Source organism: Mya arenaria, chromosome 9, assembly GCF_026914265.1.
Source record: "Mya arenaria isolate MELC-2E11 chromosome 9, ASM2691426v1".
Lineage (NCBI taxonomy): Eukaryota > Metazoa > Mollusca > Bivalvia > Myida > Myidae > Mya > Mya arenaria.
In genome coordinates this window covers 28,346,995-28,361,026 of record NC_069130.1, presented here as the reverse complement: position 1 = coordinate 28,361,026, position 14,032 = coordinate 28,346,995, and the positions used below count along the sequence as shown (strand labels likewise).

At 38.2% G+C, this 14,032-nt stretch overlaps 2 protein-coding genes across 2 annotated transcripts; both read right to left on the bottom strand.

Annotated features, from left to right (window-relative positions):
• Positions 1-646: 646 nt before the first annotated feature.
• On the bottom strand, positions 647-9,012 carry LOC128245911 (uncharacterized PE-PGRS family protein PE_PGRS46-like). The gene is made up of 5 exons (XM_052964131.1): positions 9,006-9,012; positions 6,009-6,305; positions 4,577-5,620; positions 3,086-4,192; positions 647-1,380 (listed from the first exon to the last, which is right to left on the bottom strand). The coding sequence occupies exons 1-5, from the start codon at positions 9,010-9,012 to the stop codon at positions 647-649; spliced, it is 3,189 nt and encodes a 1,062-aa protein (XP_052820091.1).
• Positions 9,013-12,972: 3,960 nt separating this feature from the next.
• On the bottom strand, positions 12,973-13,731 carry LOC128245910 (uncharacterized). The gene has a single exon (XM_052964130.1). The coding sequence runs from the start codon at positions 13,729-13,731 to the stop codon at positions 12,973-12,975; it is 759 nt and encodes a 252-aa protein (XP_052820090.1).
• Positions 13,732-14,032: the final 301 nt, after the last annotated feature.

Here is a 14,032-nt window from a genome sequence, read left to right as displayed (position 1 = left end):
TTCATTGAGTTGATTTCAATGATTCAACAAGGCGAACAACATAACTAAATTGATTATCTCATCGTTTCAAACTGGGACCAATATTACATGTATCTGACTCCCAGTTTCAAATTATCAGGTTCAAAGTCAGTAAATGTTTGAGTAAATTTGATATGGAGAGAGAGAGAGAGAGAGAGAGAGAGAGAGAGAGAGAGTATTTAACTCGAGGATTCATCGTCAGTGCTGAATGTGCTTCCGCATTATTTTATTCAAAAGATTTTTTTAAACCACCACTATTCTATTAAAAGTTAAAAAAAATTATTTGGGAAACCGATATCAGACCTATGTTCATTAGTTCCTATTAAGTTTCTTTTTAAATATATTCATTCAGCACGAGGTTTAAATTGCGAATAAAACGAAACAGAGGGATTATTTTACAGACAGCGTCAAATAGCCTTTAAGCAAACTTACGGAGTTCTGATAATTCTCAATTAATTCAAAAGACAGACATACATTGGGATGTGATATTTACACTCTAAATCACAATATCTGGGAAATGTTGATACTCCCCTATCGATAAATTTATGTGCGTTAAATATGCTTATAGAGTTATACTTATTTTAATATAACGTTTCAATGGAAACAGTCCTTCTAACCTAAACGTCTTTTAATATTTGCCGTAGTTTCCATAGCCTCCACGGTTGCCACCGTAGTTGCCATAGCCGCCATAACCACCACCGTTGCCATAACCTCCATAGCCTCCGCGGTTGCCTCCATTGTTGCCATAGCTACCATAACCTCCACGATTACCATAGCCTCCTCGGTTGCCAGCATTACCTCCGTAGCCTCCATAGCCTCCATTATTGCCATAGCCTCCATAGCCTCCGTTGTTACCATAGCCTCCATAGCCTCCGTTGTTGCCATAACCTCCATAGCCTCCGTTACCATAGCCGCCATAGCCTCCGCTCATGCCATAACCACCATAACCACCAACATTACCATAGCCTCCATAGCCACCATTATTGCCATAGCCCCCATAGCCACCGTTGTTGCCATAGCTTCCATAGCCTCCGTTGTTGCCGTAGCCTCCATAGCCTCCGTTGTTGCCATAGCCGCCATAGCCTCCGTTGTTGCCATAGCCTCCGTAGCCTCCGTTGTTGCCGTAGCCTCCACGGTTGCCATAGCCGCCATAACCACCACGGTTGCCATAACCTCCATAGCCTCCTCGGTTGCCACCATAGCCTCCATAGCCTCCGTTGTTGCCATAGCCTCCGTAGCTTCTCATCCCACCACCACCACCATTTTTTCCTCCTCGACCACCTCTACCGCCTCTGCTGTAGTAGGCATTGGCAAGTGTGAGGCAGAGAAGCAGAACACAAGCAGATTTCAGCATGGTTGTACCTGTTAAACGAGAGAAAATAATTTTGTTCAATACACATGAATAATATAAATCGAACAAATAACGTTCTCAGACCCATGCCGTATCTTCACCTAGCAGTGTTTGTTGTGTGAATATACCGGGTAGTTTATATTACAAAGTAAGACAGTTTGAAAATAATATTTAAATGCTGATCATTCTTATCATATATACATGCTTTTGTTTATCATGTTTGAAATCTCTTTCATTCCTTTACCAACTTTTATATTATTGAGACGCTTGAAACACAGATGTTACTTTAATGGCATGCCTTTTGCCTTATATATTATGTATATTTAATGACTATAAACCGGGTACATCCAGCGCCAAGAAAATGTTCGTTTGAACATGTCGCGCTTTATGACGTTATGTACCTATAAACATAAATAAATAACAGTTGCAATGAAAATTAGATAAAACAAAATAATTATGAATTAATAAGTTGAAATGTATTTGTTACAAGCACGAAAAGGCATGCTTGGACGAACACAATCTGTTTATGAAAAAAGGAATTGACGGTAAAAACTGCAAACAAATTGCAAGTAGAACGATGCCGAAACAAGTATCGAAAGCCCTCAAGCACCGGAGTTTCAAACTAAATAAAAAAAAAGATCTTAAAATTCCAAACTAAATATAACAATACTAAATATGTGAAAAAAATATTGAAAAACCTTTTTTTAAATATGCATTTTGAACTGTATACATATGTATATAAAATATGCAAATTGATAAAAATAATATTTTTCATTATTTGTTCACAATTTTGGTATAATAAATTTTAGTTTGGAATTATCAGATTAATTTTAATCTTAGAACAATGATGATTTTGAAAATCTGGTGCCAGTGCAAAAACCGTTTCATTGTTTCTTTTTCAACACAACGATTTAAAAAAAGTTATATTTTTGAACTTGTTGTCCATTGATATAATAAGTTGTACACAAACTTGATATTATTCATATATTTTCAGTAGTACGTACTATATTATTTAATTATAAAAAACAACAACATGTGTTTAACCGTCTAAATACGCATTTGTATTTTAAACAATGATAGCAGAGAAATGTAATTAAAAGACATTAGGAAATATCTAAATGCATTTTTATTTAAAATAAACTTTTAAAATTCTGACAAATTGCGATCACTTTGTACTTTAACGGACGGATTTTAAAAGACAAAAGTCATTCTACTTACGAGTTGGCTATCCTATGCAAGAAGACCAGTGGACATGCGAGTTAAATACTGTTGAACACCGTCGTAAACGCGCCGTTCAACATTAACGTCAGTTAACCGTCAGTCTTCGATCATGCCATTTACTTGATCGGTTCACGGTGGTCTTGTTTAAAACGTATGCAAAGCAGTTCAAGGCAATGCCAGTCTTAACGGCGCACACTTTAGGTTTCAATGTTTAATACATCCTCATGTTTTACTGATTTGACTTCAACGATAATAACAAAAAATAAGTTTTGAGTATATCTGATAAAAACATTTGAGCTTTTCATAAACAAAAATATTTTTATTATTATCTACGTGGTCACCAAATCACAAGCTAGAAAAGCGCCAATAAATTGCTAATATATTTTTATCGGAGCAAAACCCATATGTTACTTTGTTTCGATCATTAAAGACAAATTAGTTCAACATTATGATGCATTCAAAACATTTTTTTTCATGAATTTTTAAGGTTCCCACTAGCGGATTTAGTTACGCCCCCTCTAGCATCAATTCCTGGATCCACCCATGGTACCCCTTTAGTTACGCCCCCTCTAGCATCAATTCCTGTATCCACCCATGGTACCCCTTTACTTACGCCCCCTCTAGCATCAATTCCTGGATCCACCCATGGTACCCCTTTACTTACGCCCCTTCTAGCATCAATTCCTGTATCCACCCATGGTACCCCTTTAGTTACGCCCCCTCTAGCATCAATTCCTGTATCCACCCATGGTACCCCTTTAGTTACGCCCCCTCTAGGATCAATTCCTGTATCCACCCATGGTACCCCCTTAGTTACGCCCCCTCTAGGATCAATTCCTATATCCACCCATGGTACCCCTTTAGTTACGCCCCCTCTAGCATCAATTCCTGTATCCACCCATGGTACCCCTTTAGTTACGCCCCCTCTAGCATCAATTCCTGTATCCACCCATGGTACCCCTTTAGTTACGCCCCCTCTAGCATCAATTCCTGGATCCACCCATGGTACCCCTTTAGTTACGCCCCCTCTAGCATCAATTCCTGGATCCACCCATGGTACCCCTTTAGTTACGCCCCCTCTAGCATCAATTCCTGGATCCACCCATGGTACCCCTTTAGTTACGCCCCTTCTAGCATCAATTCCTGTATCCACCCATGGTACCCATTTAGTTACGCCCCCTCTAGCATCAATTCCTGTATCCACCCATGGTACCCCTTTAGTTACGCCCCCTCTAGCATCAATTCCTGTATCCACCCATGGTACCCATTTAGTTACGCCCCCTCTAGCATCAATTCCTGTATCCACCCATGGTACCCATTTTGTTACGCCCCCTCTAGCATCAATTCCTGTATCCACCCATGGTACCCCTTTAGTTACGCCCCCTCTAGCATCAATTCCTGTATCCACCCATGGTACCCATTTAGTTACGCCCCCTCTAGCATCAATTCCTGTATCCACCCATGGTACCCCTTTAGTTACGCCCCCTCTAGCATCAATTCCTGTATCCACCCATGGTACCCCTTTAGTTACGCCCCCTCTAGGATCAATTCCTATATCCACCCATGGTACCCCTTTAGTTACGCCCCCTCTAGCATCAATTCCTGTATCCACCCATGGTACCCATTTAGTTACGCCCCCTCTAGCATCAATTCCTGTATCCACCCATGGTACCCCTTTAGTTACGCCCCCTCTAGCATCAATTCATGGATCCACCCATGGTACCCCTTTAGTTACGCCCCCTCTAGCATCAATTCCTGGATCCACCCATGGTACCCCTTTAGTTACGCCCCCTCTAGCATCAATTCCTGGATCCACCCATGGTACCCCTTAAGTTACGCCCCCTCTAGCATCAATTCCTGGATCCACCCATGGTACCCCTTTAGTTACGCCCCCTCTAGCATCAATTCCTGGATCCACCCATGGTACCCCTTTAGTTACGCCCCCTCTAGCATCAATTCCTGGATCCACCCATGGTACCCCTTTACTTACGCCCCCTCTAGCATCAATTCCTGTATCCACCCATGGTACCCCTTTAGTTACGCCCCCTCTAGCATCAATTCCTGTATCCACCCATGGTACCCCTTTAGTTACGCCCCCTCTAGGATCAATTCCTGTATCCACCCATGGTACCCCCTTAGTTACGCCCCCTCTAGGATCAATTCCTATATCCACCCATGGTACCCCTTTAGTTACGCCCCCTCTAGCATCAATTCCTGTATCCACCCATGGTACCCCTTTAGTTACGCCCCCTCTAGCATCAATTCCTGTATCCACCCATGGTACCCCTTTAGTTACGCCCCCTCTAGGATCAATTCCTGGATCCACCCATGGTACCCCTTTAGTTACGCCCCCTCTAGCATCAATTCCTGGATCCACCCATGGTACCCCTTTAGTTACGCCCCCTCTAGCATCAATTCCTGGATCCACCCATGGTACCCATTTTGTTACGCCCCTTCTAGCATCAATTCCTGTATCCACCCATGGTACCCATTTAGTTACGCCCCCTCTAGCATCAATTCCTGTATCCACCCATGGTACCCCTTTAGTTACGCCCCCTCTAGCATCAATTCCTGTATCCACCCATGGTACCCCTTTAGTTACGCCCCCTCTAGCATCAATTCCTGTATCCACCCATGGTACCCATTTAGTTACGCCCCCTCTAGCATCAATTCCTGTATCCACCCATGGTACCCATTTAGTTACGCCCCCTCTAGCATCAATTCCTGTATCCACCCATGGTACCCCTTTAGTTACGCCCCCTCTAGCATCAATTCCTGTATCCACCCATGGTACCCATTTAGTTACGCCCCCTCTAGCATCAATTCCTGTATCCACCCATGGTACCCCTTTAGTTACGCCCCCTCTAGCATCAATTCCTGTATCCACCCATGGTACCCCTTTTGTTACGCCCCCTCTAGGATCAATTCCTATATCCACCCATGGTACCCCTTTAGTTACGCCCCCTCTAGCATCAATTCCTGTATCCACCCATGGTACCCCTTTAGTTACGCCCCCTCTAGCATCAATTCCTGTATCCACCCATGGTACCCCTTTAGTTACGCCCCCTCTAGCATCAATTCATGGATCCACCCATGGTACCCCTTTAGTTACGCCCCCTCTAGCATAAATTCCTGGATCCACCCATGGTACCCCTTTAGTTACGCCCCCTCTAGCATCAATTCCTGGATCCACCCATGGTACCCCTTAAGTTACGCCCCCTCTAGCATCAATTCCTGGATCCACCCATGGTACCCCTTTAGTTACGCCCCCTCTAGCATCAATTCCTGGATCCACCCATGGTACCCCTTTAGTTACGCCCCCTCTAGCATCAATTCCTGGATCCACCCATGGTACCCCTTTAGTTACGCCCCCTCTAACATCAATTCCTGTATCCACCCATGGAACCCATTTAGTTACGCCCCCCTTTAGCATCAATTCCTGTATCCACCCATGGAACCCATTTAGTTACGCCCCCTCTAGCATCAATTCCTGTATCCACCCATGGTACCCATTTAGTTACGCCCCCTCTAGCATCAATTCCTGTATCCACCCATGGTACCCCTTTAGTTACGCCCCCTCTAGCATCAATTCCTGTATCCACCCATGGTACCCCTTTAGTTACGCCCCCTCTAGCATCAATTCCTGTATCCACCAATGGTACCCCTTTAGTTACGCCCCCTCTAGGATCAATTCCTGGATCCACCCATGGTAACTCTTTAATAGGAATCATTTTCATATTATATTATAAAGAGTCTCGTCGCTCTGTAATGTCGTCAATATCCGACAATTCTTAGTGAACGTCAGTTGGAAATACTGAAGACTTGATTAAGGTTTATTCAAGTTTTTAGTGTTTCCAACTGACGTTCTGCCTAAAAGCTGTGATAGATGGTTTTACTTCTGTACTTGGGGTGTATATATAAGTTCATTATTATTTGTTTTATTATTAAGTTTCCTCAAGTTAATGCATACTTTGATAAGATTTACCTTTTACGTTGTATCTTTATTTAGAATTGTTGGGATAAGAGTGAGGTTTGTGCATGTAAACTGGTTTAAACCCCAAGTAAATGTTTACATTTTACTGACCGTTCCAAGGCGGTACCTAACAATCCTTGATAAACATACGTATTTTTTATATAATGAGTATGTATACACAGTGCTGTTTGTGGAATTTTGTGCTGTTCTTCCATGTTTCTTGTTTGTGGTTTTTTTTGTGTTCTATGTCTTTGGCGTTTACCCAGTGCCATTAAACCGGGTTTATGTTAAAACATTTGGCTAATGAGATTGTTCCTGTAGTTTTTCACATAAGTATTGCATTTATAAAATGATGTTCAATATCTGTCAGTTGCCGCATGGTGCATGTGTATAAAAGCTTGTAGAGCACCTCAATGGGCCAATTCCTTAGAGCTTTGCTAAAGTTAACTCCGTTGTTGTTAACGTCATCGTTGTTAACTTTCAAATCGTTACTGCTCTGGCCCCAATTTCTCGAAACTTCTTTAGTCCCTATTAACAGGATTAAGCTAATCTCACTATTTTTGTTGTTCTATAAAAATGTGTTATATTTACTTCTTCAAGAATTTTTAGAAATTATGTAGGAATAATCTGTATATATGATTATCAGAATAAACCATTTTTCATTTATCAAAATCCATTTTCAGTATGTATTTTGGCTAATTGAAATAAGCGACTTAAGTCTGTTAAGCTTAAGAAGTTTCGAGAAATTGGGGCCTGAAGTTTAATGGATACACAGACTCATCATATAGTTTATGATTAAAAGTTGACAACGATGCCGTTATTCACTTTATTTAATTTAACAAAGTTCTTAACAATCGGCCCAATTTCGATCATCTTTAAATTTTTTTATATAAATCGTTTCATACTACATGTGAGCGCCAGTTTATACTTGAATATCGGTAGACGCTATTCTGCAATATGTGGTAGACTTTCTTCCGCATTTAAAGCACAAGCATCACTTGTAAATCAAGGAATTAAGTTAGTGTGTGTATACCACGTGATCAATTTCTTCATAAATGCTACGTCGGAAGGCAACACTTTGCTGAAAATGAGGACTTAAACAGAGATATCTTTTCTTTTTCTACACCATTTTAAATGCAACAAAAGGCAGTCTATGCCGCTTACCGAGCCCCGCCTTCGTTTCATTACCGGAGTTTGATAAGGTGATTAGTTTCCTCAACTTCGACAAACCTGGTTCCAATTTAATGCCTTGTCAGTGATCCATCAGGCGGCTGTTTTGTGAAAAGTGTTTCCAGACACTAAACTCTCATTCAAACTCTGGTAAAATACCGAAAATTGTCTTTGTTGAACGTGTTCATTTATGACGCAATTCATTACGTGGTATACACACACATGTCAAATTATTCGAGTTGCGGAACAGCAAATTTTATATGATACATCTCAAGAATAAATATATAAATATATTCATTTATATTTAAGAAAGCGCATTTCTTTAACTATTAAAATGATATTTGTATTTACGATGAAACCCAACAGCAAAACATTCAATTGAATTAAAATATTAGAAAGGCAACGTGTGTTTGAATAAAACAGACTTTTTGAGATTAAACATTGCAATACTTATAAACTGATTCAGCAAAATAATCATAATTTCTGCTTTATTGGATATTCTGACGGTGAAATCTTTCATTGACATAAACTGTATTCTCGAAAAACAATATTTTCATCATGCAAAAGTCATGACCGACAGGTTTATTCATTTACATAAGCAAAAATATATTGTTTTCATCATAATGCCGTCTAACAAAACTATAAACGCTCATTAAGCAGTCATTATCAGGGGTAATCTGTTCATAATAAATAGCTGTTTCTAAAAAGGGCACAGCCAATTTATAGCAGAGAACGAGGGCTCACGTGTGCTGGTTAAATAATTATTCTCACCTTATTTGTCAAACGTTAAGTTTTTTGCGTTTGAAGAATGTTTTACTTCATAGAAAAGAACAGAACAGAACATATGTCCAGTAACCTTACACTTTTCAAACTGTTATGTTATATTTACATATAAATGTATCAACATTACAACTAAACGTTGCAGTGTGACATACAAATAATGAGCTGAAAATAGTACTACGGCAAATCATCGAAATAAGCGCAAGAATATTATTTGATTTTCGAATAAAAGTAAATGTTGGAACAATCATTTTCAAAAATTGACTTACTAACACAATAAATATAGTATTAAATAGCTAAAGATAAAGATAAAATATGACTTTGATATTATAATTATCGACATAAATCTACCTTTTACGATGCACCATTTAGTAATTTGACTTATATATCAATAAAGTATAGCGAATCTTTAATGCCTTCAAAATATTTTTAACTTACATAAATGCTTCAGGTTTATTTTGTGTATTAAACAGCTGTACAATTTAAACTTACCAGGCATCTTTATACAATAATGTTAAATGGTTTTGTCTTAACAAAACTTAAAAAGTGAACATGTAAACATAAAGAAAGAGTTGAATAACATGTTTGACAATAACGCAAGTTTATTTCTATTCTATCATACATGTAAAATATATTCTTAAATTAAAAGAACAAAAGCGTAATTTTGTAATGGCAAGATTACATGACGCAATATTGTCTAAATAAGATCAAATGAGATTTTCAGTTCTCTACTCAATTAAAACACCAATTTTCATTGACATTTTCTTTGCCATTCTCTTGTTAATATTCATTAACAATACGTTGTTTAAAAATACGAATACAGTTGTTAACGTTTATCTGTGAATCATTACACCACACATACTAAAACCGCATGGAGTGAGAAGGTTCTTAACATTTCGATTTATCGTTATCAAATTTCTAACATTGCATCTCCAACGACCGATTGAATAACTATTTTATCATTTATCTTAAGTTTAAACCAGTATTTTAAAATACGTTATATGTAACGGGTATCTACCCAATTCACCATATACAGCAGCATTTGAAGTTGATTGTCTAACACCAAGTATTGCTTTGAAAAACTTCAAATGTATTATTTCCAACTGAGGAGATATTGTGAATCCCAATATTTCAAACCCATATGCAATAATGCATGAAACAAAGGCATCAAATAACTGCAGTGCTAACCTTGGTTTACATTCATTCCTTTTTTAAATTGACAAACAACTAAGTTTTCAGTGCTTTTAAACATTTACCAATGGGATAGCAGTAATTTTCAAATATGGCATACATTTATTTGGGTAAACCAATAGTCAGTCTTTATTAAATTCAATCAGACCATTCAATGAATTTTAACTATAGCTGAGTCAGTTGATAAAATACAATCTCAAACACTAAGCTGCTTAAGGTTTTTAAGTAGGTAAGTACCAAGATGAAATGGTGTGGCTATGCCACATTCTAGCCTTCGTATAAAATATTTGTTGTTGGTAATTACATTCTAATAACCTTGTACCATTACATAAGGAAACGCACTTAATTTATGCAACAATTAAAGGAACTCGCTCATGTTTTTTTTTTTGTAAAAGGCACCTTTTTGTATGACGGAATAAAGTTTGGCAAATCATAAGAAGTGTTCAAACTAAGAAACTGCCTGTTGGATCCCTTATAAAAATGTTGATATATTCTAAATTATGGTCTATGAAGTCCACGATTTTGAACAGTTATAGTAACGCGATTCAACAAGAGGCTGAAATTTAAGGCTTCCTTATACTTGTGCATGAGTCCTTTAGGGCGGGAGGTTTTGTTGTCAGTTTTCTAATTTTTCCTTGACTGTACTATTGTTAGTTTGGTCCCTACTAAAACAATAATAATTGTTTATACTTAAAGTGTATATTTTCTTTCAATTTCGATATCAAAGGCTATAACAGTTATAATATAAGTGTTTTCAAATGCATTGCCAGTAATAAAAATTGGTGCCATAACATGAGCGAGTCCCTTTCACATAATGTTTGGAGACACACTGTATCCATGTCCAGTATAAACATTTAATGTAATGAAAGTTAATGATATGTATCAAAGATTAAGTTCCACCGAGCTGATCACGTTAAATATGCACTTCAAATACTTTGACCCTGTTTTTCGGTTTTCTTAACATCTTGGTTTCTCGAATGGTTGATGAAAGTTTAGACAAATATTCTGGTTTTAGTGGGGACCAAACCACAACTACGGACAATGAATCAAAGCACTGAAGGCACTGAATGACTGTCGTTGGTGTAACTGTATCAAGCAAACACTACCGGTAAGTCCTTTCAAATGAAAAAACGATAAATCGGATTCATTCATTCAACATAAAAGTAGATGAAATAGGATAAATGTGATTAAAAAAACACAAGGATATCGTCCCTGCTTAATTAAGTATCTAATGACCTATAAGATTCTCAATTCGAATTTCGTAAGTTTGAACCAATTTAAGTCAGTTTAATGTATACTTTTATTGTTTGAAATGCTTTGTTATTTGACGTCGTTTTTAAGAGTTTTAATAAACGTTCGCTCTTTCAAGGGCTGAATATGCCTTCCCGAACTTTTGTTAACAGATTTAACATCTCTACAAAAGGATAGATTTGTTTTAGCACCACTTTCTTTGATTATAAAAGTGGAAATAAATTTGCATGGTGCTGTGGCATCATAAGAACAAAAATATTCTAAACTGTAAACCTGCAACGACCATTTCATTATTGTGTGAGTATCCCAAAGCATTTAATTAAGGTAATACAGAACTATACTAGGTCAGTTTCATATTATTTACTTACAGTCCGGTATGTCAGTGCTTAAAGTTTTTTTTCTTATCTACTTTCGTCTGATAAAGTATAAAAACCGTGTTTTCTGCACATTTCTTTCAAATCTAACTCGGGATCCATCATTATACCGTTGTTTACGATATTTATTCATCTTTTTGGTTTATCTAAACAATTGTATTAATGGTGGGTCATCTTATTTGGGAGTAAGATTGCATCTTTAACATTTATTTTCAAAATTGTTGAAGACAAACACTCCAGACAATTCATTCTACTTTTAAAATACTTGCAATTATCATAGTGTTGATGGCAATTTTAAAAACTCAAATGGCAAAATGTAAACAACCTCAAAAGACGTGTTTAACAAGAAATGTATCTATAGGACATGGATATTCCCAGAGTGCTAGAATACTTAGCAGAGTCACCGGGTATATCAGTACAAGTTAGCTTAGAAGCGTTACCTGGTATATCTGGGTTAAATAAAGTGTATAATTAAAGAAATAATCAGTATTGCGTCACAGCGCGTGACTCATCTGTCATGGGGATATCAGATAGAGTTCTTCAAGACTGAAATCACCTGCAATGCCTAAACGGTGTGTTAGAAAATTTGAACGGTTACATTTCTTTCTTAGAAATGCCAAAAACTAACAATGAGTGTTCTCGTACACAAGTTAGTTTTTAATACCGGGATTTTTTACCTGTTATAACAGTGTTTTATGTAGAATAGACCAATTGCGCAAGGACAAGTCCGGCAGCAAAATTATCAGTGCGTTATGTAAAAAATGAAACAAAAACTCCATTTTTGAAATGCAATTTAATAAAGGTAACAATACATGCAACATAACATAACCTATTATATGTTATCCTCTCGTTGTCCATTGAGCAATGCGGTCGAAAGTCATCTTCCTGAAATAACCAATACAGAACCGATATGTATATGATGATGTTTTTTATAAAGGTAAACACGGCAAAGTATATGCACATGATTTCAATGTATCAACATCAAAACGAACATCTCCTTGTTTCATTTTATAGTTCAAATTCAGTAAAGGTCTTACAAGTAAAATTGAGAGAGAGTGGGAAGAGGAAAAGAGAAAGAGCGAGAGAGAGAGAGAGAGAGAGACAGAGAGAGGGCGCCAGAGAGGCAGACAGAGACATGGAGAGAGGGAGAGAGAAAGAGAAATAGAGAAGAGGGATCTAAGAGAAAAAAATAGTACCATTTGCTTGTTGGCTTGACCATTATTTTAATTCGCAACCGACCGTTTCGTTTTCATTAATGAATATGATACTGCGTATCCAAAATACTTTTCCGCTGCATGGTTTCTCAACGTTCAAGTAATCAGAATTGTTCATTGGTTCAGATTAAATGTATTATATATTTTATTCAACACAAGATTTAATGTGTGGATAATAAAGGTTTATTTTACAGACAGCGTCAACAAAAGACCATGCGCAAGTTAAGGATTTTCTGATCATTCTTAATCAGTTCAAAAGATAAAAGAAGATTTGGATTAGATATTTAAACTATAAATAATTTTATACAAATTCTGGGAAACGTTGAAAATTACCTATCAATAAATATATTCACATGAAATAATATATAGAGTTATATTTATTTTAATAATAAGATTCAAACGAAAAATTCCTTCTCACCTTAACGACTTTTAATATTTGCCGTAGCTTCCATAGCCTCCACGGTTGCCACCGTTGTTACCATAGCCGCCATAACCACCACCGTTGCCATAGCCTCCATAGCCTCCGCGGTTGCCTCCATTGTTGCCATAGCCGCCATAACCACCACGATTACCATAGCCTCCATAGCCTCCTCGGTTGCCGCCTTTGCCATAGCCTCCATTATTGCCATAGCCTCCATAGCCGCCATTATTGTCATAGCCTCCATAGCCTCCTCCGTTGCCATAGCCTCCATAGCCTCCGTTGTTGCCATAACCTCCATAGCCTCCGTTGTTGCCATAGCCTCCATAGCCTCCTCCATTGCCATAGCCTCCATAGCCTCCGCTCATGCCATAACCACCATAACCACCAACATTGCCATAGCCTCCATAGCCACCGTTGTTGCCATAGCCTCCATAACCTCCGTTGTTGCCGTAGCCTCCATAGCCTCCGTTGTTTCCATAGCCACCATAGCCTCCGTTGTTGCCATAGCCTCCATAGCCTCCGTTGTTGCCATAGCCGCCATAACCACCACGGTTGCCATAACCTCCATAGCCTCCGTTGTTGCCGTAGCCTCCATAGCCTCCGTTGTTGCCGTAGCCTCCATAGCCTCCGTTGTTGCCATAGCCTCCGTAGCTTCTCATCCCACCACCACCACCATTTTTGCCTCCTCGACCACCTCTACCGCCTCTGCTGTAGTAGGCATTGGTAAGTGCGAGGCACAAGAGCAGAACACAAGCAGATTTCAGCATGGTTGTACCTGTAAAACGAGGGAAAATAATATTTTTATAATGAACATGAGTAAAATTATTTAAACAACATACCCTTAAAGAATCTTCATTCTCGAACCGGATTTAAACATAACGGCGTTTGTTGTGTGAATAAACCGGTTGGTTTATATAACAAAGTACGACAGGTTTAAAATATACCTTGTTTCGTTTGTGATTATGTCCAAACATAATCAAATATTCAAAGTACATCCGGCTTCAAGAAAAGTTAAAAAAAAATATTTAAATTTCAAAACGATCTGTATTGAGTATTTGTTTTTCCCCA